The sequence below is a fragment of the Lepidochelys kempii genome, chromosome 9, assembly GCF_965140265.1.
Source record: "Lepidochelys kempii isolate rLepKem1 chromosome 9, rLepKem1.hap2, whole genome shotgun sequence".
In the NCBI taxonomy this organism is placed as follows: Eukaryota; Metazoa; Chordata; order Testudines; family Cheloniidae; genus Lepidochelys; species Lepidochelys kempii.
This window is the reverse complement of record NC_133264.1, coordinates 23246524-23273966: the sequence shown is the minus strand read 5'-3', so window position 1 is coordinate 23273966 and position 27443 is coordinate 23246524. Positions and strand designations below refer to the sequence as shown.

Below are 27443 nucleotides of genomic sequence, written 5' to 3'. Positions count from 1 at the left end.
CCGCATTGCAAAAGAATTGCCAGCAGGTCTGGACAGGCTTTGCTGCCATAGAATGTATTTTTCCCCCATTGGAATATAGCTCTCCCCATCCTATAGTGAATAAAGGGAAAGAAGAGATTCCCACTCCACTGACTTCCTCATACCATCTTCTCCTCACACATATAACTGATTTGTTGGGGTTTTTACGTTCCTCGGCCAAAATGGTGATACCCAGTACGACCCATTCCCAAACAGAAAATACAAACAATGTAACAAACTGAAAATGATACAAGGTTAGCTATCTACATATGTGCAGTGTCTTTCTGTCAAGATGTTTTTACATCACCAACCCCAACTGAATTTTATTCCCATCCAAGCCCCTGTGGGAGTTTTCACTTCCTCTTTCATCCACCAAAAGGGGCTTCTTTCAGCAGCTCCTGAGGAATGCCTATTGTTTCTTTTGATTTTGCTGGCAGAACCTGCCCATTCTGTTCAAATGAGAGTTCACCTCTGTCAAGGTTCCTCCCCCACTCTGAACTCTAGGGTACAGATGTGGGGACCTGCATGAAAAACCTCCTAAGCTTATCTTTACCAGCTTAGGTCAAAACTTCCCCAAGGTACAAAATATTCCACCCGTTGTCCTTGGACTGGCCGCTACCACCACCAAACTAATATTGGTTACTGGGGAAGAGCTGTTTGGACGCGTCCTTCCCCCCAAAATACTTCCCAAAACCTTGCACCCCACTTCCTGGACAAGGTTTGGTTTCCCCTTTCCTGGGAAATGTTGGATAAAAAGCCTCACCAATTTGCATAGGTGACCACAGACCCAAACCCTTGGATCTGAGAACAATGAAAAAGCATTCAGTTTCTTACAAGAAGACTTTTAATAAAAATAGAAGTAAATAGAAATAAAGAAATCCCCCCTGTAAAATCAGGATGGTAGATATCTTGCAGGGTAATTAGATTCAAAAACATAGAGAACCCCTCTAGGCAAAACCTTAAGTTACAAAAAAGATACACAGACAGAAATAGTTATTCTATTCAGCACAATTCTTTTCTCAGCCATTTAAAGAAATCATAATCTAACACATACCTAGCTAGATTACTTACTAAAAGTTCTAAGACTCCATTCCTGGTCTATCCCTGACAAAGACCAGCATATAGACAGACACACAGACCCTTTGTTTCTCTCCCTCCTCCCAGCTTTTGAAAGTATCTTGTCTCCTCATTGGTCATTTTGGTCAGGTGCCAGCGAGGTTACCTTTAGCTTCTTAACCCTTTACAGGTGAGAGGAGCTTTCCCCTGGCCAGGAGGGATTTCAAAGGGGTTTACCCTTCCCTTTATATTTATGACAACCTCTATAACAACTCTTCAAGCCTCAACTTCCATAGCTACAATCTCAGATTTTGGGGAAAGGAAGGGCTGCCAATCTGAAATCCTGGCCCCCAAACCGCAAGCATTAGCATCTGTGTCCAATATGAAAGGAGGTTTGAAATATGGATAAGCCAAGAGGAGAACAGTCCCAAAAAGCCTTTTTCAACTCTGAAAATGCTAAATCACACTCTGCTGACCACTACAATGGTTTCCCTTTTTAACTATTTGCTGCCTGTCAGAAACATTCAACAAATGAACAAGGATCAATTATTATTTCAGATTCACAAGAGCTTAGGCAGCTAAGATTGTCCTGAGACTCTGGGTTTCTACATAAGTTTCAACCACTCCCCATCTTTCTCATGCCAGAAGCCTACCACAGCATGTATCTGATATAATGGTTTCTGCCCCAGGGACAGGACAATTGGATCACTGCAAACCAATTCCAAAAAACCATTTGTCTCACCTGGGCAATACCTTTAAAGGGAATTTCCACAGACTGAATCCTGGCACTGATTACACAGTTGTTAACTATAAAGAAATCCAAGCCCATTATTAGCTCATCTATTTCAGTCACCCAGACTTATTGCTCAAGTTCCAAACGGCCAATCTTCAAACCCAGTTTTTGAATGGGTGCCCTTACCCCAATGAATGTCTCAATTTCAGTCCAATTAGGTGGTTCAGTTTGGATACCTAATTCCCTAGACTTTTTTAGCATGTCTGGTTTAATAACTTATATTTGAACCAGTCTCAATCACTGCTGTGCATTTTATAGATCCTATTACATGCTCAATAGCCAAGCTCCCATTGTTCTTCAGCTGCCCAGATCAATACAAAACGGTGGAGCTGCTCTTTGTGATTCTACCAAGTTTTGACCCTTCAGCTTTGTGCTCTCCATTTTCCCAAACTGGAAGACTGCCTTTCACAAGACACTTGTGGCAGTCTGTCTTGGCCTACCTTATATTTATAACAATCCTTTCTTCTGTGGCCAATTTTGTCACATTACTAGCATTTAACTAAACTGTTTCCTTTAATTTTTGCATTATTGCAGCTTTGCCTTCTTTTCCAAACTGAATTTATCAGTTTTTTTAATCATTCAATAATGTCATGGATGAAGTCAGAATCCCCTCTTTCATCAGACACAGAGCTCTACTTACAGGGCTCTTGGAGATCAGCTTAATTGCTTCCTCTTCTGGTGCACTGCTGCAAGGAAAGATTCAAGTTCTGTGGAAAATTCCATAGCCTCTTAGAGTGCCTTTTGCCTCCTTTTACTGATCTTGATCTGCAAGTTCAAGTCCAGCTTAGCATCTATAAATTGATCCCTCACCAACTTATCCTGGAAGGCCTCGTTGGTGTCTCGGTATGCCAGGAACACAAGCCTCCACAGGTCCTCTGCCAGTTGAGGTGGGGGTTCATATTTTCCTCTCCTAGCTCTCAGCTGTGCCCTGGCCAGCTCAGATTGATAGGTAGCTCCAAACTACATGTCAAAGGCTTGTACCAGGTCTGGATAACTTATTTTCTTTTCTGGGTGTGAGTTCTGCAGCAGCATCAGAGCTGCGCCACCGAAATTGGCTGCCCCTTTCTGTCTTTCTTCCTAGCCATTCGAATTACAATGTTGAATTGAGCCAAATAAGCCTCACAGGGAGTTTTCCCCTCAAAGATAGCAGGCTTTTGCATCATCTGAGCTGGGACAGCCTGACCTCTCCCCTCTGCGCCTCTATGGATTACAAACAGGGTAAAAAACTGTTGTAAATATCCAGTCTCACCCAAGTCCTCTAATTGGTCACTTCCACATCCAGACGGTTGCCTTCTACTGTGGTCTGTGATCCTTTAAGTTCCTTCTGGAGTTGAAATTTCAGCTCCTTAAGTCCTTGCAGCTCATCTTTCTTAGCAAGTTCCAAACTGGTCAAAGCCTGCTTGGTCTCCACTATTTCATGGAAAAACTTCTGTTTTGTGGCAGTCAGGTTGCTGGTTACCTCATCAAGCTATTTTACCATTCCAGCCTCACTGCATGGCAGTTGGTTTCCAGTTTGTCCAGGCACTTTGTCATTTCTGTTCCAAAAGGGATCTTATCTCAACCTACAAATCATCTCTGAGCTTTTTCTGGGAAATCTCCAGCTCTTGTTTTGGGTCCTGTGTTAATTCCTTTTGCAAAATCTCCAGCTCCAGTTTTAGGTCTCATTTTAATTCCTGCTGGCCATTTCTGATTTCTGCAAGTAATTCCATTATACATTCCTGTGACCCAGGGAGTCCCTCAGTGCTCACTAGTAGAGGGCACACCATACCACAACTTACATCAGACCTGACACACTTATTGCCCCAACACACTGTTGTCATAATCTGTATCTAAAAGGTGTCATGTCAGTTTTGAGGAAACTTGGGACTGGAAGGGCTTTTGGTGTCACTCTGCAAGGAGTAACTAGGTTGGTGGAATCCAGGGTGAGGCCCCTATGCTGTATATTGCTGGGGTCAGAGCTCCAGGTCAAACCTGCACAGCACAGACGCACCCAGGGTTAGTAGACAGGTGGTGCCAGAACCTGGGTGGACCCCCAAAGCATCACAGTTCCATCTTGGTTCAACAGGAATACCAGCTCACAATCCCTCTCCTGGATCCTACTGCTGACACCAGTGTTGCCCCTTTTTGATCTGAGTAGTTAGTTAAGTTCAGTGCTCTGGGGGTGTTCCAGCTGGAAATAAAAATTGATGGAGTCTGGTCTTTTCTTTAATGCAGTCTTATTTAAAATGATGTACTAGGTCCTGCTTCTCTGAACAGAAGAGAAACTAAGAACAAAAGAAGCAGTTTCTTAACTTATAGACTGAAGCCTCTTTACCCAACACCAAACCCAAAAGTGCTCTCTTTAGTGTTTCCAGGGTCACACACTGTGCTCAATGGCTACTGCTTGGCTTTCTTGCTTTTTGTCTCTGCTTCACTTTCTGTTCTGTGTCTGCTTTCAGTTTGTGTGTTCTGTTTTCTCTCTCACACACACACCCCTGGTCCCAATACACAGTGGAATCCCCAGCTCACAGAGTACTGCTAGCTTCTGGGCAGAATCTATTAGTCCTTGTTTACGGTGTGGCCCCTTAAGTGTCTCTTACAAATATCCTGAATGAAGGGTGTGTTCACACATCAGTTTGAATGACTTTTTGAATGACAACCCATAACCAGGTTTCACCCAGATCATAACAAATCACTTCCCTGATCTACTCTTGCCCCACCTCCCAAATATTCAGGCATGCAAAGATGCCGGGAGCCCTTCCAAAGCTGTGTTCCAGATCCTTGGGACTGGATGTTTGGTGTTCAGAGGAGCTCAGATGGGAAGAACATAAAGATGGCTGATCCTGAGGCTGCAAATCAGCTCCCAAGAAACAAATTGCTGCTCTAAATTATGCCAGCTGACATTATCCACCAGGGACCATTCCAGCAGCTGCAGAAGTACACTCCAGTCATGCCATCTTTTCCCTAGCAACAGCCCCTACACTGTGAAGCTAACTGTGCAGCCTAATTCCCACATACCAGTTAAGCTGGATCAAAGTTTGCTTTGCACCACAAAAGTTAATGGTATCACAAAAGCTGTCATTTTTTGAACAGTAGTTTAAATTCATCACTTCCAGAGACCTCCGTGACATCTTCCACTTCAGCACTGGGGCAGCTGGGCTGGAGCGTTAAGCCAGCGGGGCCCTGTAGCTCTCGGCTGCTGCAGGTGGCGAGCCCCCCATAACTCCCAGCCTCCAGCCCCAGAGCTCTGCAGCGGGGGGCCCCCTGCAGCTTCCAGCTGCCGCAGGCAGTGGGGAGACCCCACAGCTCCCAGCTGCCACAGGGGGCAACCTCAGTACTCTCAGCCTCCATGGGCACCTGTGGACCCCAGAGACACAGCAGCAATGGGTGCTGGACACCCCTCCCCCCCATTTTGTCACAATTATTTTTAGTCGAAGTCAGAAACTGGTCAAGGGCGTCCGTGAATTTTTCTTTATTGCCCATGACCTGCCCATGACTTTTACTAAAAATAATCGTGACAAAAACTTAGCCTTATTTACTGTTTCATTGGTACCAATATGTTCTGTTCCTAAATACTGATTTTTCTCTTACAAGATCTTTGCATTAGTATGTAGGGAATATTTAGAATCTGAGAGACAATCTTAGTAATGAAAAGTACATCACAAAATAATGGATCGAGATTTTAGAATCCCAGAGGACCCAAAAGCCTTATAGCAGCCTACAGAACTCACAGTACTTGTAGCATGCAACCAATCGCTAAACCCTACCACTGAAACACTGTGTTCTCCCCCTCTCACCAGATAATGACAGTTCAGAATCCTTTTCTATGGAAAGAAAACTTGTATGGATGAACACATATAATTTTAAAAAAACAACAAATAATTTTATTACCTTTACCATATATTCACTAATCAGTTCCAAGTAGCAAAGAAACATTGAAGTCAAAGGCAGTTGAGGACACAAACAGATACTACCAATTTAGGAACAGATCCTGGACCCACCCTTCATACATATACAATGGACTGATGAATAAAGAACCTATGGTCAAGGATTTCACAACCCTGGCTAGCTGAGTGTACACATATCCTGTTGTGCAAGTTGTTACCAAGTAGATTTATTTGTATTTAGCTACAGAAAACCAGTACTCTAGTGCAGTGCTTGCCAAGTCTCCCATTCTGAGACTCAATGATTTGTCAGTGTTTGCCTCTGATTGCCCAATGGCGTGAATCTTCACTGTCCACTTGTTACATTTTTAGATACCTTCATCCTTTCTCCCATGCTGCCCCACAGACTTGGAAGGTGCTCTTGGTAAATATCCTCAAAGCCACCTCATTATCCACCTTCAAATTCCTTAAAACTTTGGCATGATGCCTACATAAAACTTGACAACAGTTTGACTACTAGTGTGCAAGAGACTAGCCTGTCATGAGGACCAATATCATCTCATTGTTCCTGCTACTCCCACCATCTGTCTGTTTCCATCCGTAATGTCTTGTTTTACTTTGACCAGTGATACTCAGACCTCAGTGGTTCAGGAGCCAAATAGCAATCAACATTACCCAAAAAAGCCACAGTAGTATGAATTGTTTTATTTATTATATATGTATATTATTCTCTCAGTAAAATGAATGACCAAGTATTATTATTTTATCAACTACAATTGGTTAATAACATAGTAAAAGCACCGAGTGGTTAACAATTTAGATTGGTTAATAATTAAATCACACAGTGTTTTAATATCAGGTGCTACAAAGAGCCGCAGGAGACACATTAAAGAGCCACTGTCTGAGTATCACTGTTGTAGACTGGTTTCAGAGTAGTAGCCGTGTTAGTCTGTATCAGCAAAAATAATGAGGAGTCCTTGTGGCACCTTAGAGACTAACAAATTTATCTGAGCGTAAGCTTTTGTGGGTTAGAACCCACTTGATCAGATGCATGGAGTGAAAATACAGGAGCAGGTATAAATACATGAAAGGATGGGGGTTGCTTTACCAAGTGTGAGGTAGGTCTAATGAGATAAATCAATTAACAGCAGGATACCAAGGGAGGAAAAATAACTTTTGAAGTGGTAAGAGAGTGGCCCATTACAGACAGTGGACAAGAAAGTGTGAGTAACAGTAGGGAGAAATTAGTATTGGGGAAATTAAGTTTAGGTTTTGTAATGACCCAACCACTCCCAGTCTCTATTCAGGCCTAATCTGATGGTTTGCAAATTAATTCCAGTTCGCAGCTTCACGTTGGAGTCTGTTTTTGAAGTTTTTTTGTTGAAGAATTGCCACTTTTAGGTCTGTTACTGAGTGACCAGAGAGATTGAAGTGTTCTCCTACTGGTTTTTGAATGTTATGATTCCTGATGTCAAATTTGTGTCCATTTATTCTTTTGCATAGAGACTGTCCAGTTTGGCCAATGTACATCGCAGAAGGGCATTGCTGGCACATGATGGCATATATCACATTGGCAGATGTGCAGTTGAATGAGCCCTTGATGGGGTGGCTGATGTGGTTAAGTCCTATGATGGTGTCCCTTGAATAGATATGAGGACAGAGTTGGCAACGGGCTTTGTAGCAGGGTTTGGTTCCTGGATTGGTATTTTTGTTGTGTGGTGTGTGGTTGCTGGTGAGTATTTGCTTCAGGTTGGGGAGCTGTCCGTAAGTGAGGACTGGCCTGTCTCCCAAGGTCTGTGAGAGTGAGAGATTGTCCTTCAGGATAGGTTGTAGATCCTTGATGAAGTGCTGGAGAGATTTTAGTTGGGGGCTGAAGGTGACGGCTAGTGGCATTCTGTTACTTTCTTTGTTGGGCCTGTCTTGTAGTAGGTTACTTCTGGGTACCCTTCTGGCTCTGTCAATCTGTTTCTTAACTTCACCGGGTGGGTATTTCAGTTTTAAGAATGCTTGACAGAGATCCTGTAGGTGCTTGTCTCTGTCTGAAGGATCGAAGCAAATGTGATTGTATCTTAGAGCTTGGCTGTAGACAGTGGATCGTGTGATGTGGTCTGGATGAAAGCTGGAGGCATGTCGTTAAGTAGATCAGTCAGTAGGTTTCCAGTATAGGGTGGTGTTTATGTGACCATCGCTTATTAGCACTGTAGTGTGTAGGAAGTGGACCTCTTGTGTCGACTGGTCCAGGCTGAGGTTGATGGTTGGGTAGAAATCGTTGAAATCATGGTGGAGTTCCTCAAGGGCCTCCTTCCCATGGGTCCAGATGATGAAGATGTCATCAATGTAGCGCAAGTAGAGTAGGGGTGTAAGGGGACGAGAGCTGAGGAAGCGTTGTTCTAAGTTAGCCATAAAAATGTTGGCATACTGAGGGGCCATGTAGGTACCCATAGTAGTCCCATTGACTTGAACGTATAAATTGTCCCCAAATCTGAAATAGTTGTGGGTGAGGACAAAGTCACAAAGTTCAGCCACCAGGTTTGCCATGATGGTATCGGCGATGCTATTCCTGATGGCTTGTAGTCCATTTTTGTGTGGAATGTTGGTGTAGAGGGCTTCTACATTCATAGTGGCCAGGATGGTGTTTTCTGGAAGATCACCAAAGGATTGTAGTTTCCTCAGGAAGTCAGTGGTGTCTCGAAGATAGCTGGGAGTGCTGGTAGCCTAGGGCCTGAGGAGAGAATCTACACAGCCAGACAATCCTGCTGTCAGAGTGCCAATGCCTGAGACGACGGGGCGTCCGGATTCCCAGGTTTATGGATTTTAGGTAGCAGATAGAATACCCCTGGTCAGGGCTCCAGGGGTGTGTCAGTGTAAATTTGTTCCTGTTCCATCTGCTCAAGAAACTCCCTAAAGAAGCACAGGAACAAATCTATACTGACTTGTATTTAGACTGTAAGCCTTGGGGGCCAGAGACAGTCTTTTTGGTCTGTGTTTCAAAGGGCCTAACACTCAGGGATCCTGGTCTATGACTAAGGCTCCTAGGGCTAAAGTAAAACAAATAATGAATAATTTGAAAGTGGAAAGAAGGGAAATTGTTCCCATCTCCACTTCCTACACAAATTCTGTTCCTTGTCTCTAAATAGACTATTGCTTCCTAGCTACAGAATATATTTTTCCAAGTCTCTGCTATTTTTCATTGTCTTACAGTGCACTGTTTGCTTTGGCCCCTTGCCCCTGGACTTTTCTTTGGCCCATGGCACTGGGGACCCTGTATAATAGTGCTATGGGGATAGCACTCCATTTTGGGTGCTGGAAACCCCACATGCTGTAGCCCTAGACTTCCTATATTCCATAGGCCTGTGCTTCCACCCAAGAGGCCCAAGGCGGCCATATGGTTATTTAGTGCCCCTGCACCATAGTTTTCTCTGGAGCTGCTCTCTGAGGTAATCGTCCCTCAGGCCCCCCTACTTCATGGTTTTCCATCCCTATGCTCTGGTCCCCCTAATATGTTGGTGCTGAGTGTCTAAGTACTCATGCTGCAACCTACTTTATTGTGCTGCTGTGTCAGTCCTGTGCCTTGTCCTTGGGGCTCCCCTCCCCCCTGTCATGGTGCCCTGCCCGGTCCCCCCGTCCATAGGGGCTCCCCTCCTGCTGTCATGGTGCTGTCCGCCCCCGTAACCTGCTGCCCTTGAGGCTCCAGCCGAGCCAGAAGCTTCTGGACCTGGCCAGCAGCCCAAGCCCAGGCCTTGTGTTGAAAGCGGTTGCCAGGGCAGCAGCCCCACCACGACACCCTCCCACTCCGTTCCCCCACCCTATTGGGAGGCAGCCAAGGCCCGTGGCAGCCAATGGGACGTGAGCGGCTCCTCACATGAGCTTGCTGGGCGGCGAGGAGCCGACGGGCTCGCCGCCTGCGCTGGGGCTGCAGCTGCCGTGCCACGGCGAGTCGGGAGGGAGGCGGAGGAGCGGAGTCGCAGCCATGTTTGGCGCCGGCGGGCTGAGGGACCTCTTCGAGGAAGACCCCTTCTTCCGGTGAGTGGCCGGCGGGGCGAGGCACCTGGCGGGGGTCTGGGGAGGGCGGCGGCGGCAGCGGCAGCGACCGCGACCCCTGCGCGTGGACAGCTTCCACCCGCCCGAGGCTCGGGGGGGCTGCACCGGCCGGCCGGCCTGATGTGTGCGGCTCTCTCTGCCTTGCCTGGCTCATCCTCCGCCCGGAGCCGGCTCCTCAGCTTCGTCTCCTCGGTCTCCTGCCCGGCGTTTGCGCTTCAGCCCTTGCCGGGCAGGTAGGTAAGGTGGCTGTGAGCGTGATGCGCGCCGGGGAGACGTGGAGGGGAGGGGCCCGAATCGGAACCGGGATCTTCGGCCCCCTGAAATACTAGCCAGAAAAACTGTAGAAAGCAGAAAGATGGTGAAGGCGCCTGGCTGTGAGTGTCCTGCTCCGCTCCTTTCAGCTGGGGAGGAAACCTAACAGAGCCGCTTGGGGAAGACTTTGGGTCAGGGACTTAGGCTGCCGCTCTGCCCATTGCTCGCAGTGGCGGGAGTGGGCTGGCTTTTTTTATCCTCGTGTTCTCGAGATCTGCCGGTGGCGGGTGGTCAGGCCAGTACATGCGAACCGTATGAAGCATTGGCGTTCACAGTTGCATAACTGTCGTCCAGATGGCAGAGCGTGAGCTGTAGCTCACGAAAGCTTATGCTCAAATAAATTGGTTAGTCTCTAAGGTGCCACAAGTACTCCTTTTCTTATTGCGAATACAGACTAACGCGGCTGTTACTCTGAAACCTGTCTTTGTGGCTGTGTTTAATGGCTTTACCTTTGTGTGTGTTAGATATAGATAGATTTCTTGGTTTACAGTATGTTCCAGTAAGCACTGGGTTAATACATCTCTTATTTTAATCTCGAGGAGATGACAGGTAAGGAAACATGAAGTGATTTCCAGAACCATCATACTGGTGCTCTTCTTCTCGTCTCCCTGTTTCTCCCACTTTCCCCACTCGAGGCTACCCTACAAAGAATTCAATGTTGCGTGATGGGTATTATCACATCCTAGTTGGTGAACGGTCATATCAGAGGCAACTGCCAGTCATCATACTCTCACACTGTTGCACAATTCATTTGTATATTGTAGTCTTATCGGCTAAAATGCCCATATCTTATATTTTAAAAAAAGATTTAATCCATATTTTTATGATTTCTTAACTGCAGAAAATGTGGGTTGCCTGATGCTTCAGTTGATCCAATGCAGAGGTGGGCAAACTTTTTGGCCTGAGGGCCACATCGGGGCTCTGAAATTGTATGGAGAGCTGGGTAGGGAAAGCTGTGCCTCCCCAAACAGCCTGGCCACAGCCCCCTATCCTCCCACTTCCTGTCCCCTAACTGCCCCCCTCAGAATTCCCGACCCATCCAACCCTCCTACTCTTTGTCCCCTGACCGCCCCCTCCAGGACCCCCCTGCCCCTAACTGCCCCCCCCCAGGACCTCACTCCCTATCCAACCCCCCCTGTTACCTGTCCCCTGACTGCCCCCCCCGAACCTCCACCCCATCCAACTGCTCCCTGTCCCCTGACTGCCCTGCCCCCCTCCGAACTCCCAGCCCCTTATCCAACCCCACCATTCCTCACCCCCTTACCATGCCGCTCAGAGCAGCATGTTTGGCAGCCATGCTGCCACGTTGCCCGGCAGGAGCTCACAGCCACGTGCTGGCATGGTGAGCTGAGGCTGCAGGGAAGGGGGGACAGCAGGGAAGGGGCCGGGGGCTAGCCTCCCTGGCTGGGAGCTCAAGAGCCAGGCCGGTTGTGGCCTGTGGGCCGTAGTTTGCCCACCTCTGATCCAATGGGACTGTAAAGACAACATGCTACAAAAAGTGGTTTATGATTATACAACTTAAATATTATGCAGAGTCCTAATAGACTGTGCAGAGCACAGGTATTATGAAAAATCTACTAGATTTTTTTCTTATGTACTCTACCTAAAAAAACTTTTTAGTTAAGGAGCACAGTCTGAGAAGATTGTGCATCAATAAGAGCATAAGAATGGCCATACTGGGTCAGACCAGTGGTCCATCTAGCCCAGTAACCTGTCTTCTGACAGTGGCTGGTGCCAGATGCTTCAGAGGTAGTGAACAGAACTGGGCAATTTCATCAGGTGAACCCTCCCCTGTTCTAGCAGTGAGAGGTTAGGGACACTCAAAGCATTGGGTTGTATCCCTGATCATCTTGGCTAATACCCATTGATGGACCTATCCTCCATGAACTTATCTGATTCTTTTTTGAACCCATTTGTACTTTTAGCTTCCACAGCATCCTCTGGTAACGAGTTCCACAAGTTGACTGTGCGTTGCGTGAAGAAGTTCTCCTTTTGTTTATTTTAAACCTGCTCCCTATTAATTTAATTGGGTGAGCCTTGATTTGTGTATTAAGTGGAGGGGTAAATAACACTTCCTTATACGCTTTCTCCCCACCATTCATGATTTTTATAGATCTCTAGCATAGCTCCCTTTAGTTATTATCTCTTTTCCAAGATGAATAGTCCCAGTCTTTTTAATTTCGTCTCATATGGGAACTGTTCCATACCCCCAATCATTTTTGTTGCCCTTTTCTGTATTTTTTCCAATTCTGTTATATCTTTTTTGAAATGGGGTGACCCAGAACTGCACACAGTATTCAAGGTATATAAAATACCGTGCATTTTATATAGTGGCGTTATGATATTTTCTGTCTTACTCCCTTTCCTAATGGTTCCAAACTATCTGTTAACTTTTTTGGCTGCTTCTGAACATTGAGCAGAGGATTTCAGAGAACTATCCACAATGACTTTTAAATTTTGTCTGTATAGTTGGGAGTATGTCTTCCAATGTGCATTACTTTGCATTTATCAAGATTGAATTTCCTCTGCCTTTTTCTTGCCCAGTCACCTAGTTTTGTGAGATCCCTTTGTAATTCTTTGCTGTCTGCTTTGGACTCAACTAAAGCAAAAACACTTGCCAAAACAATCCAAATCACATCACTCCATGTAATTTCTCCCATTCCCTTCTTCCCCCACTCCTTTTATGTCTCTAATCTAGATTATAAATTCTAAACTCTATAGAATAGGTATGTATTCTTACAAGTCTAAAGCACACACCCATCAATGGTGCTGTAGAATAATATCTGAAAGAAGAACTTGGCCCTACATCATCACCAATTAGGAACAGAATATTCATTATTACATTTATTGACACTTGTAAGGATTCAGTTATCAATAAATATCTTTAGTAAAGCTGGTCAGGATGATTTTTTTTTTTTTTGGTCTGAAACTGACTGTTCACAAGAAATGGTTGACCTTGATCTAATTCTCAGTTTGTCTAAATTTTTTCTTCAAGAATTCTTCAGTGTCCATGTCCCATTTTGATATTTCTGAGATGAAAATGTCTGGGTTTTTTGTTCCAAACAAATTTTTATTTTGCAATTTAAACTAGTAAAATGGAAAGGATCAAAAATCAAAACATTTTGAAAATGTTAAAACATTTCAATTGTCCCAACTAAATTATTTATTTAAATCCCCCCCCCTCCCCCCCATTGTCAATTCACAAACATTTTTGAGATTGTTTTTTTATCTGGGTTCAGGGCAGGAAATTTTTTCAAAATCTCTAAAAATGTCCCAGGATGGGACCACCATTTTCCACCCCGCTCTAATAATGTCTTTATAACGTGATTCCATACTGGGAATTGCTGAGTGAAAGAAAAGGAAATACATAGAAACATAGACTATCAGGGTTGGAAGGGACCTCAGGAGGTCATCTAGTCCAACCGCCTGCTCAAAGCAGCACCAATACCTAATTTTTGCCCCATCCCTAAATGGCCCCCTCAGGGATTGAACTCACAACCCTGGGTTTAGCAGGCCAATGCTCAAACCACTGAGCTATCACTCACCGCATGAACTTTATGAATCAGAACAACTACTAGCCTCTATATACTCCCCCCACAACTCCCCCTTAAAAAGGCCTCCCATACAGAAAAAAATCCAAATATTGCTGCTACTTTTGAGGCTTCCAGTAGCAAGTTCATGCTGCCCCAGTACTTGTTAAGGTTACTCTTTGCCCTTGTGTGTGTTTTTTTTTTTTTTCTGTAAGATTTTTTTTTCCAGTTACACATGACACTACAGGCTATATTTTGAATGTCCATCATATCAGCTGTCTCAGTTTTCTGCTTCAATGCTTGCCTACTACATGGAAGTACCTTTACTTCAAAAGTAAGCAGTCAAGGCAGGAACCTTTAACATCTCTAGATTTCCCCATCATTAGGGCCCTAGGAAATTCATGTCCATTTTGGTCAATTTCACCGTCAAAGGATTTTAAAAATCGTAAATTTCATGGTTTCAGATATTTAAATCTGAACTGTCAGTGTGTTGTAATCATGAGGGTCCCGACCCAAAAGAATCATGCATGGTGGGGTCGCAAGGCTATTTTAGGGGGGTGGGTGCCACAATATTGTCACCCTTACTTCTGTACCGCTGCTGACTGCGGCATTGCCTTCACAGCTGGGCACCTTGCCAGCAGTTGTCACTCTCTGGCCACCCAGCTCTGAAAGCAGCAGCACAGAGGTAAGGGTGACATGGTATGGTATTGTCACCCTTCTGCGCTGCTGCTGGCAGCGGTGCAGAAGTAAGGTTAGCAATAGTATACCATGCCGCCCTCACTTCTCTGCTGCTGCTGCTGATGGCGCTGGCTTCAGAGCTGGGCTCCCAGCCAGCAGCTGATCTCGGCTGCCCAGCTCTGAAGCCAGCACCGCCACCGCCACCAGCACACAAGTGTGAGTGGGAGTAGAATACAACAGCCAGATTTCATGGGGGAGATCAGATTTCATGGTCTATGACATGTTTTTCATGGCCGTGAATTTGGTAGGGTCTTACCCATCATGCTAGAAAGGGTGTTTATTTTAGACATTGGGCAAGCCATGCTTTTGCTAAAAAATGAAGATGCCTATGCGAATTGGAACTTATACTATAGGTTGAATATGCAAGTATACTATAACCAAAGAGCCACTGGTGCTCACATATCGTGTACATAAAACAGGAGTTGGTTGGCTGAAGGGCTGACATACCAGGTTGAAACCAGTCAAAACAAGCATTATTTCTAAGAGGTAATATCTAAACTCAGAGAACACAGTTTAGCATTCTATTTATGTTTCTCCTGAGTTGCAGAGACAGGGTTGCACAATTTTAACATGAGGAGACAGCCAGTGTTACATTTGGCAAATGTATCTGCAGCAGGAGTTCAGAGAAACTAGAGTGGATTAGAGCAAAGAAGAAATAGAGCAACCACCATCCATTCTTCCAAAAAGACAAGAAGCTATAACCAGTGTAGCTATTTCTCTTCAGTACGTATCACTATGAAATTGCCTCATGGGTGATCTGTGCAAGATGAAATGACATAACAGTGCTAACAATACCTTGAGGGAAGTGTTTATTGCACAGAAGAGGTTCTTATGGGAAGGACTATTCAAGGACTAACATGGTTTACAACAATTTTGGCTGAGTACATAGTTCATTGGACAAAACTGGCTGTGAACAAAACCGAACCAAAACAAAATTAAACCCTGTACTGCATTAATAAATGCTGTTCAACATATTAATAAATGATCTGGAAAAAGGGGTGAACAGTAAGATGGCAAAGTTTGCAGACCATACTAAATTACTCAAGTTAGTTAATTCTGAAGTAGACCGGGAAGAGTTACAAAGGGATCTCACAAAACTGGGTGATTAGGCAAAAAAATGGCAGACGAAATTCAATCTTGATAAATGCAAAGTAACGCACATTGGAAAACATAATCCCAACTATACAGACAAATTAATGGGATTTAAATTAGCTATTACCACATAAGATGGATCTTGGAGTCATTTTGGATAGTTCTCTGAGAACATCTGGTCACATTGCTGCAGCAGTATTAAAAAAAAACAAAAACAAACAAAACCTAAGTTAGCAACCATTAGGAAAGGGATAGATAATAAGACAGAAAATATCACAATGCCACTATATAAATCCATGGCTTGCCACGCCTTGAATACTATGTGCAGTTCTGGTTGCTCCATCTGAAAAAAATAAATATAGAATTGGAAAAAGTACAGAGAAGGGCAACAAAAATGATGAGGGGCATGGCACAGCTTCCATATGAAGAGAGATTAAAAAGACTGGGACTATTCATCTTAAAAAAGAGATGACTAAATGGGGGATGCTAGCATAGAATATGCTACCATAAAATCATGAATGGTGTGGAGAAAGTGAATATAAGTGTTATTTACCCTTTCACATAACACATGAAACCAGGGTCAACCAATGAAATTAATAGGCAGCAGGTTTAAAACAAACCTAAGGAAGTGCTTCACAAAATGCACAGTCAGCTTGTGGAACTTGATGCCAGGGGATATTGTGAAGGCCAAAAGTGTAACCCGTTTCAAAAAAGAATTAGATTAGCCATTGATGGACCTGTCCTCCATGAACTTTTACCCAAGATGGTCAGGGATGCAACCCAATGCTCTGGGTGTCCTAAACTCTGGCTGCTAGAATCTGGGACTGGAAGACAGGGGATGGATCACTTGATAAATTGCCCTGTTCTGTTCACTCTCTCTGAAGCATTTGTCATTGTCCACTGACAGGATACTGGGCTAGATGGACCATTGATCTAGCCCACTATGGCCGTTCCTATGTTGCATATGCACACCTGAGAGCATGCTCTGGGCCTTATCTCAAGAAGAATATTCTTACCTGTGGAGTTAACTTTCTGTAGTCCTCAGGCTTTCATACATTTATACTTGATTGGTACCATTGACCTCTAGAAATGGTCATACGATACTGTGGCAACTAGATGTACACGGTTTTACAGGAACCACAAAATTTCCCCTAACAAGGATTCCCACATGAAAGCCACAATTGCTGGTAATTGTCCCATTTAGAAACTTTTCATTTATATATAAAAGGAATGGAAAGATGAAAAATATAAAGTCTAGTTTATCGTAGGTCACGTGTTTAAAGGATAGTGGAAACACCCCTGTACTTTCAACTGTCGGCATTCCTCCTTTTTTCTTAGTGTGGCTCCAGTGCTGCTCTAGTGGCTGGGGGATTGTTTGAAAGGGAAAAAAAACTTTACTGTGTGTGTGTATGAGAGAGAGAGAGAGAGAGAGATACTGACTGCTGGAACAGTTCTTGCAGAGCTGTTTTACATACAGCTACGGGGATCAGCTTACTTCTTCAGCCAATGACTAGATTCACTGCCAAATTAGTATAATAAAGGCTTCCACTGCCTAACAAGGAGAGATTTTTGACTGATGAATTGTAAATAGTGTCTTGGTTAAGAGTAATATAAATGTCTCTATCTCTAGAGAACTGGCCCTGGGAAGCACTAGCTGATCTTGATCAAAATGCTTCCAGGATCTAGCTGAATTTCCTTCTGAATAGCTTAGGCAAGTGCAGAAGCTAGATCTCTTCTGTTGTTTTTAACTTGTCAATGTGTTATATCACTCCAGCTGTTATCTTCAGTGTGACTTTCTGCTGCTTCTGACTTCTCATTCCAAATCAGAACTAATGTAATTTTATTTTACAATAGTGAATTAATTAAATAATTTAATTCCAAGTATGATCTTCCAGGGTGGATTTGATTTAAATCACTAGTCAGGAAGACTTGATTTAATCATGAATTTCTACATTAAAGTGCATTCTTGTTGGTTGTTATAACCTTAATACATATTCTTCACAACTCAGATAGATGTAGGTTTCATTTTTAGAAGGTACACACTACATTTTTAAAGTGATTTATTTTGGAAACTTTTCAGATTAATTTTACAGTTATATCAGAAAATGAATGATTGTTTGGTTATTTCATTTACTAACGGTAATTGAAGCAGATATTTATGAAGTCACTGGAAGGTGAACTATCTCTAGTTCAACAGGTTAATCATTTATATTTGGAGGATTTTCTTGCCATGCTGTATTAGGAGGAGAACGTCACCAGACAGATATTTAAATTGTTTTATATAACTAAAACAACAGCGTTATGTATTCTGGATTTTTTTCTTCAACAGCAAACATGTAATACTTTAACAAAACAACCATATGAATTTTTGAATTTAGTTAAACATTCAAGTTTTTTTTAAAACAGGTGTGTTTTTGTTAAAATTGTTTTTAACTAACTAAAGTAGTTAAATGAAATATTTTAAAAAAAGAATTAAATGGACTATGTCAGCCAGGTCAACATGAGAAACTTAAAATATTGGCTTCTGCAGCTAACTCAGTTGTCTTCACTTTAATTTTCCTGTTTGTTCATAATCTGGAAAAGAAAAACAAGCTTTCCTGCTTTTTCAGGTCCCAAACGATTTCTCAATTTGGAATGAATTAGTCCAAAGGAAGAAAATATTCTTTCTATGCCAGCTGAAGAAGCTACTACTGTTAAAAGTGAGATTATCACTTCAACAGTCTCTGAATCCAAGTGCTTAAGTGACTTCCACCAGTTCACTGGTGTGACTTTCTTTAAAACATCATCCGCAGACATATATTTCTTGAATGGTTCACCCTTAGCTCTGAAGTTTATTATAGTTGGCATTATAGAGGGATGATTGCTGGATGTCCATGTCATAGCCACCTGCTCTTCAGCAGTTAAGGTTTGACCCTGGTACCGAGTATTGAGGATATTTGCAAGAAAATGAGCTGGAGATAGTGCTTGTCCCATTTGTTTTTTTAATGTTTGTAGTTTAACTCTGTCATTGCATATTTCTCTTTTTAAGATCTTATTCAGTTCCCTCCAAATTTCAACAGTGTCAGCAATAAAACAGCTATTTCCCTGCATTTTGTTCAAGGCTACAGAAATAGGCTTCAGGGTACTCAGCATGTGTTCAACATTTCTCTTAAACCGAATGTTGAGAACTTTAGCTGTGACAGTGCCATCTATTTTGTTCACAAACAGTGATCAGATTAGGCCACTTCTTGATATAGTGCTCAAAACAGTCCACTACTGAGTTCCATCTCAAGTCTTGTGGGAGAGTTAGCTTGGTTCCTCCCACTTTTTTCAGAGCAGCTGCTGCAAAGCAGTTGTTACGGAAGTATTTTGCAATTTCAACAACATTAGCCTTTATTTCTGGAACACTGAAGTCTTTGGCTAGGAGGTGAATCAAATGAGCATTGCAACCGTATGTTATTAGCTTGGGACTCTTCTAAATAATTTTTTCTCATCCTTGATAAATTTGCAGCATTGTCTGTGACCAAGCTGCATACTAGACATTTGAATTTTTTTTCACAGTTTGTTATAGCTTTTACTGCTACTACTTGTAAGTATTCTGCTGTGTGTGCATTTCCTAATGTTTCTATAATGTTTCTGCAATTGTTTCTGTAAGAAAGACATTCCCTTCTTCTGTTGTCACACAAGTACATGCAACAGGATCATTGACATTGTTCCACCCATCAAGACTCAGGTTAACAATTTCCCCCTCTAGACTTTTTGCACACTGCTCAATTTCTCTTTCATACCCTTTATCCAGCAATTTGCCTGCGACATCTGCTCTGTTGTGTGGACTGTATCCTGGTCTTAATGACTGAACCATGTTCATGAAGTGTGGGTTCTCAATCGTACGGAAAGGAGAGTTTGTGCATAAACAAACCAGGCAATTTTTTCATCAATTACCTCTTTTTGTAATTTGCTGGTTCTCATCACAAGCTTATCTATGGTTGTTTCCGGATGATGGAGATTTTTTTTCTTTTTGCTGCAAGTGATATACTGTGGCTATGTGACATACATGATGAGACTGAAACACTATCATTGGCAGATAACTCTAAAACTATAGGTTTCAAAGTGGTAGCCTTGTTAGTCTGTATCAGCAAAAATAATGAGGAGTCCTTGTGTCACCTTAGAGACTAACAAATATATTTGGGTATAAGCTTTCATGGGCTAGAACCCACTTCAGCAGATGCATGCAGTGGAAGATACAGTAGCAGGTATAAATACATGAAAGGATGGGGGTTGCTTTACCAAGTGTGAGGTCAGTCTAATGAGATAAATCAATTAACAGCAGGATACTACTGGAGGAAAAATAACTTTTGAAGTGGTAATGAGAGTGGCCCATTACAGACAGTTGACAAAAAGGTGTGAGTAACAGTAGGGAGAAATTAGTATTGGGGAAATTAGGTTTAGGTTTTGTAATGACCCAACCACTCCCAAAAACTCGTTTTTTCTAAAACTGTAGAAAATGATGGTGATCTTGAAGGTGGATAGTCTTCAGAATCCTATATGTTGAGGATGGATTCTCCTAAACAAAATAAGTCAATGCAGTTGTTTAATTATTATTACCATACTGCTCATTTAGTAGTACTCATTCCATTCACTGACACTCAGTACTACTTTAAAGGTGAAATTGTAAAAGGAGGATCTGCCCATTTCAGCTATTTATTTTTTATCACAACTGCATCTAAAATGATAGTACCATAGAGTAACAGCTACATTTTTTGCTCAAACATGAGAATTCAAGAATAGTCCAGATAGAAGACAGGCAGTCCTTAAGAAAGAAGTATGAAATCAAAAAGTTTACCAACCTGAAGATCCTGCATGTTCAGACCTGTTCCTTTCATCATCTTCAATGCAGCTTCCTCCTGCGAAAGAACACTTCTCATGATGTTGTTTCATTCGGGCAACCAGGCCTTGCATTTCTTTGTTGTACTGTTTGCATTTTGTGCGCATGCCTGTCTTACCCACAGGTAGAGGAACTTCATTAAAATATTCCCAAACTGGATCTCTTTTACAGCCTGCTGCCATTATAGGTTTTCCCATCTAGTGAGCGAATGGTACGGTAGATCTCAAATCAATGAAGGCTACACTCAGAAATCTTATACTTATAAGAAGCACACGGGATCTTTATAGGGAAGAAGGCAGCACGCCGCATTTATTGAGAATACAACAGTTAGCATATGCTTTTCAAACTCTCCCTCCCCTCCCCCACCCGCCAGTTGATGTTCATAGTTACCAGTCCAGAGTCTGGATCAATTTAGTGGCCAAACAGATTGGTCGCAGAGGGGAGCAGGGCACTGTTGGTCGCGATCTGATGCTCCTGCAGTGTGGCAAGACGAACCCAAAGTCCCATGGCAAAGCACCCTGTTCTTATATTCCTTTTTCTCTGTTGAAGTCTATAGATTTTACTCATTGATTGCTGTTAACATTCCAAAACACCTCTGAGAGGGTCATTCTGTCCTGATTTCGATTTAATCAGTTATCTTAAGGGGTGCCAGCCTTCACCTCAGGGTGGTCAATTTGCTCTTCCTCAGTCATGGATACATGTTGATGGTTCTTTGGCGTCAACAAATCTCAGTAAGTGTCTTCGCTTCTCCTTTCTTGACCATCTGCTTAACAATGGCCTTCACACCTTATCTTTTCCTGATGCATGCATTCCTCATTCACACAAGCAGTCTTTTACAGAGACTTTGAGAATACAAACAGTAGTATTTTATATCGAGCAAAAAGGCATTGCAAATTAAACCTTGCTAAGTTTTAGTCGATAACCAAAACAATTTACATTGAGACCCAGGCCTTCAACGTTCCTCTAATCTACTTAACATAGACACAATACAGAATCCTGTCTCTTACTAACTAAACCTCAAAACAAAGAACTAAAGAGGGCCCAATTTGTAATGCATATGGGAAAACAGAATCTCATAGTCCCAGAGGGTCATTCCTTTCTGCTATTCAAATGGGGTGGCTATCAGGATGAAATCAAATTATACATTAATTCTTATAGTGCAATTCTAAAATCCTGCCCCTGCAGAAAGACCTCAAGACTTCTAGAATATGCTGGTCAAACAGTTTCACTTTTGTTTCTGCTGCCCGTCCCTCCCATCTCACATTTGTCTCCAGACGTCTTCTCCTTGTCCGGATCTATTCAACCCCAACAATCTACTATTCATTGAACTTTCTGAAATTTTGCACTTTTAGAGAGAAGTAAGGGATTGACTCTGTGTACACAAATTTGCAGAGGGACAATAGGGTTGAGGTCTGTTATTTCTCACATCTATCTATATCTATATCTTGTTATATATATTTATTTTAAAACATTTTTGCTGTTAACAAGAATGTTATCTCTGGAGACACAAATCCACAGTTTGAGAACTGCAAAGCTAAGCATCTCTGATGCTGAGTCCCATTGGGTAGATAGAAAGATTAACCTAAGTAATCTATACTGAAGTCCCTAGAACCCCCAAAAATTGGGTCCCTAATCCATGAACTATTGGAACTCATTTACAAAATTTTTCTTAAACATTACATGAATATATTATCTCATACTACAGAATTAGAAATTATAATCTATCACATGATCTCTCGTCATGGATCTTAATTAAAACTATCTTCAGACAGGTTTTTTCCCTCAAAAAGCATTTTATCAAAAAAATCTGATTTAAATAAAAAATCCGATTTTTTTTTAATTTAAAAAAGAAATCATTTATTTTATCCACCCTGTGATCTTCTAAAGTAATAAAAATATGGTTATTCGGTTGAATACACATCTCAGAATAAAAATGTGTGAGAAATAAAGAGTAGCAATAATATTTTTGTTACCATTTTCTGAGAACATTGTTATTTTCAACTGAGAACGAGGAGCACTTGAATTTAGGAACTTCAGCCTTTGTCCTGCAAATACGTTGCCTGCATGTGTAAGCATCTCAGTGAAGTTACTCACAAGAGTAAAGTTACTTGCTTGCATAAGTGTTTGCAGTATCTGCCTTTTCATTTTTAAAATGATTTATGTTTTGTCTTGCTGTAGTGATTATGAATTATACCTGATTAATAGTTCAGACTACTGGAGCCTCTTCCGTTCACAGAACATACACAGTTCAGGCAGTAACAAGGGCTATCTTTCCTATCAACTACACCAGTTCCTGAATTGGAGGGCCTGCCTGTAGAAGTGAGACAACAGTTCGGTTCTCAGACCCACCGAATCTTTAGCTTCTCTACTGCAACTGTCACAAGGATTTTGTGATATGAACATTTGTCTGAGAGGTGAACTGACACCAATACAAAATCACTTCACGTTATCCCCTTAGCCATCAGATTGAAGAAACTTTTGGTTACTATTGATATGGGTGGAGTATGAACTGGTGCCTCAGATGAGAAAGGTTCTATATCCCATTACTGATCCTCTCAAAGTCTTAATTTGACCTTTACTGAGAATTTATCTACCGATTAGATCATAATGCAAATGTAATTACTGCACAATAGTGGAACAAATTTGCCTTGCTATCAGAGTTGTCAGTGCTTCCATTATAAATTTAGTTATAGAAGCTTATAACTTTTTTTAACATGTGAATGACAGAAGCTTGGTGTGCAAGATGCTTGAAAAAGAATTTTTTTTTCTTGAGAAAGTCAGTCAGTTTTGTAGTACAGGGGTACAAAACATGCAGGAACCTCATGCGCTTAATGGGCGTCAACTCTCCTTGCCATCACTTCATCTTCTTTCTCCCCTCCCACCCCCCAAATACCCACACTCAGACTTGAGCAACAAATGAGTTATAAATATTAAAGAATCAGCATCTTCTTTCCATGATGGGTTGTTAAACTTAAATGGGCTTCTCCATCTCTTACTGTCTGATAATGCCACTGACCAGACTGTACCACTGCAAATCTTGTATGTCCTGCTAGGACCAACAATGGGCTGGAGTCAAATTTAAAAAACAAAACCCAAAGCTAACTCTTTATCCCTGTAATTATGCTTTGAGTTGTGATCTTCAGAGATGTAACAGTAGTCAACTGAACATGTTGTGTCCCCCAAAACAAAGAGTTGTTAGCTTTCCATTTCTGTCTTGTTGGTTATTAGCAAACCTGGAAGTTTTGTAAGATTGTACCAGCAATTCCTGTTTAGCCACATCCCAAAACAAGATCCTGTGCATAAGTTACTGGACTGGGAGTTGGGAGATCTCTGTTTTATTTGTGGGTCTGCAACTGACTCATTGTGTGGCCTTTGACAAAACACTTAACATCTCTGTGTCTGCTTCCTAGACTGTAAAATGTGGGCGTAGGTACTATCTCACCTTTGTAAAGCACTTTGAGATCCTTAAATGAAAAGTGCTTTAAGTGCTATGTATGAAATATTTCAAAGTTTCTTAGAATGCATTGCTGTTATATGCACATGCTCTTGCAGAAATATTGGAGGAATGATGTTTAGAGTAAAAATGTTCAACAGTTCCCACAAGTTAAGGACCTCAGGTTTTTTCATGTTTCTTTGACTTGCTTCGTTTTAAGGACAGAGGTAAAACCTTTATCAATTGCCAAATACGAGTAGTTTTGGTTTTTAAAAACAAGCCTTTTGTTGTACCACATGTAACTACTGCATTTTTCATAACATGTTTTCTCCTGAAAGTTATACCCACACGGGATGGAATGGAATGCAACTTGCTAGACAAACTGTACTTTTAATTAAAGTAAAACTAATATAAGTCCTGTATGTTCTTGGGCTTGGCATATTGAGCATATTTCATTTGGTGCTTAATAGGGAATGAGACCTGTCCTTTGTGTGGGAAGGAGAGGATGGATAAAGCCTTCAGATAGTTTTGCTATGTGTTAAATTATTTAAGAAATGGTGTATGCATTTTGTATTTTGGTATCTAAATGTATTTAAAGTCTGTGGAGTAGGAGGAGGCTTTATGGAAGTGTATGTATGCAATTATAAATTGTGGTGGCACTCCTATGCTTTATGGTTTTGAGAACAGGGTTGTACAGGTGATAACTTGCTTGTGCTTATATTTCTCACACTGTGAGTAAGGCATTTATCCTGTGAATAACTGCCAAGACACTTGCTGCCTCAGAGTTGCTTACCATGTTTGGACTGAAGCTAAAACTAGGAATCATGTGGGTAGGGTAGGGACTGCTTTTGACAGTGGAAAAACTACTTCTAGACATGGAATTGCTTGTCTACACGGAAATGGATGTAAAGTATATGCATAGCTTAAAGAGACACTGTTTGGTTAAAAATCATGTTTTTAATAAACAAATGTCTTCACCCAATATTACAAATGTAACTTTAGATTTTAATATAAATCTTACGTAGTCAGTTTTAAAAATGAACAAATAAACAAAAAACTCCCATGCACTGTGGGGCCTAGTGAGATATATAGCTATGGGGGAAGGAGAAAAGTCAAGGGTGGCAACATGGCTATAAGCTTGGGATGTAGGAACAACATACCCTCATATCTCAATGTCTGTACTTTGACCCGTCAACCTTTTACCCCCAAACAGGAATATTATAGATTATGTATTCATTATGCCATCCAATCCTAAACCAAACTTCACACCCCTTGGTAATCTGTATGTTATTCCCTGATAACAAGTAACTTATATGCTTCAACTCTGTACCATTCACTTTTTTTAAATATCATCTTAATAAAATTTTTAATGGAGAGCGGTAAGGAAAGAAATTAGCCTTCAGTGAGTATGAGGAGATGATTGGATGTCGGAGATGACATGCCTATGCGGCTAGGAGGGTGTTTTGGGACTAATTCACATAGAGGTAGTTAACACCATGGGATGGGTTAAGGTTTCCTAGAGCCAAAAAGAGGGACTGAAGACAGAAGCCGAATGGACACACATGAAAAGGATGAGGGGAAGGATTAAGACGTATCCCTTTAATTAAGCTAAAAGGAGAGGTGTAGCTACCTTGCTCAGTGTAGTAGAGGAAGTTAGAAACTGGAGTGGAGGGGATCTGGAGGAGGTTAAAAGGAAGAGTTCACTGTTCTTAAGGAATGTGGAGATATAGATTTGGAGCGTATGGGGAAAAACAAGATCAGATTTAGAGAGGTAAGTAAGGGGTGGTGGGAAGAGAGAGGAGAGAAAATTCTTTCCAAGATGGAGAGGGGGATAAAAGGGCATATTTGGAGGGAAAGAGAGAAAAGTAGGGGTGAGCAGAGAGCTTACAATAAGGGAGAATGAGCCAGGAATGGATTTAGTGAATGGTATGGGCCTCAAAGGAGGTGGGGGGAAAAAACAAATGTAGGAGGGATGGAAACAATCAAAGGAGAGGCAAAGAACTAAGCCTAATACGAAGATAGGAGTATTCAAGTTTTAGAAATCAGGCTTTTGGTTAACATATGGAGCAACTGGGAGACAAAAGTGAATTGGGGTGATGCTCTTAATACTGAGAGGGAATTCCAGATGTAGCAGGTGAAAGGAAGGGGAAGTGAGGCAACATATATAAAGTTAATAGTATTAAAGCCTGGCAGGCAGAAAAGTTATGAGGTTGGGTTGAAGAGAAGATGGATTTGAAGCATGTGAGACATAAGTAAAGGTGATGAGGAAGAAAATGAAATATGGAGAGTTGAGAGCCAGAGGGGCTGATGATGGGGAGGATGAGGCAAAAGAGCTATGGGGAATAGAAGACAGAAATACATGGGAAATGAACAGCAGGGTGGAGGGAATAAGTGGAAATCTCTGCCTCCCTAAGGTTTATTACAATGGAGCTGTCCATTGAAAACAGTTTTTGCTATCAAGGTGATGAGGTGTCTGGAGACCAATGTGTGTCGTGGCTTTAAGTGGAGTTCTGGCTATTGCTAGTCAGGCCTGGCCTACTTCATAATAATTTTACATAGTTTGGAATTGGACATGTTAACTTTCTAAAAGAATATTCATGAGTTTTCTTTGTTTCTTTCTCCTCCTCCCCAGGGAGCCTTTTGCTGCACAGCATCAATACATGCGTCAAATGCTGAGAAGCTTTTCTGATCCTTTTGGACGAGATCCATTTCTCAGTATTACGGAGGGTGACGAAAGAGCTCGAGATCAAAGAGGACACCGTGATTCTCAGGTTGCTTTGAGAGGAAATCAGAGAGTAAGTCTTTTCATAATCTCAGGATTTTTTCCTTTACCAGTAATTAATTATTTCAGGTATCTGGCATAACACTTCGATTTTAGACTCTAACCTGGTCTAATGGATGGGACACTAGTCTGGAAATAGGAGATCAAAGTTAAATTCCTGGCCTTACGGTTAGCCTATGTGATGTTGGTCTAGTTACTTAATCTCTCTGAGCTTCCATTTCCCTATCCCTAAAATGGGGATAATGATACTTGCCTTCCTGTAGTAAAATGCTTTATGATCTCTGAATGAAAAGCACTATAGAAGAGTTTTACTTAACAGCTACAAGTGAGTTTTTATGTTAGAACTGGTCATGAAGTAAACACTTGTGCGTGGCTAATATTTAAATAGCAGGAAATAAAATTTTTCAATGGAAGAGTTTTCCCTAAACTTCTCTTTATTTTTACATATGAATTTCCTTTATTTCATAATGTTAAAGGAAAGATTTTTTTAAAGTGGGTATCTAAGTTATGCCTTTAATTTATAAACTCATCTCTTGGGCCTACGTAATTATACACACAAATGTAGTCAAGAATTTATGCATTTAATTACTAGGATCAGTATGAGGGTGCATAAATGTTGTTCCAGTTGAAAATCTGCCCCTAAATGTGTATGGCAGATTAAATCAGCAAAGTTGGATGATTCATGGCTAGCCACTATCAATGTACTTTAGCTGTCTGAAGCTACTGGCCTCCAAAGCCTCCACAAGCTATCTGCTCTTTGAAGTGGAGAGGCTGCAGTCTGTGGAAGAAGACCTATAATGCTGTGGGCCCTAAGTTTTTGGTTTTCCATTTAATTTACTTACTTACCAACATCAAATGATGTTGGCCTCAGAATAGTTGTGGGTCTTGCTTTCTCCATAATTAATTCAGTTATGTCTGAGC

The 27443-nt window shown here is 41.9% G+C and overlaps 1 protein-coding gene across 2 annotated transcripts in view; it reads left to right on the top strand.

Annotated features, from left to right (window-relative positions):
• Positions 1 to 9608: 9608 nt before the first annotated feature.
• MLF1 (myeloid leukemia factor 1) overlaps positions 9609 to 27443 on the top strand; it is a 32447-nt gene continuing 14612 nt past the window's right edge. The window contains exons 1-2 of one of the 2 annotated variants that reach the window (XM_073359562.1): positions 9609 to 9753; positions 26373 to 26535. In XM_073359562.1, coding sequence (XP_073215663.1) covers positions 9701 to 9753; positions 26373 to 26535 — 216 coding nt within the window. In that variant the 5' untranslated portion in view covers positions 9609 to 9700. Of the gene's footprint in view, positions 9754 to 9857; positions 10005 to 26372; positions 26536 to 27443 lie in introns of those variants that run through there. The other variant, XM_073359561.1, reaches the window with a different exon arrangement.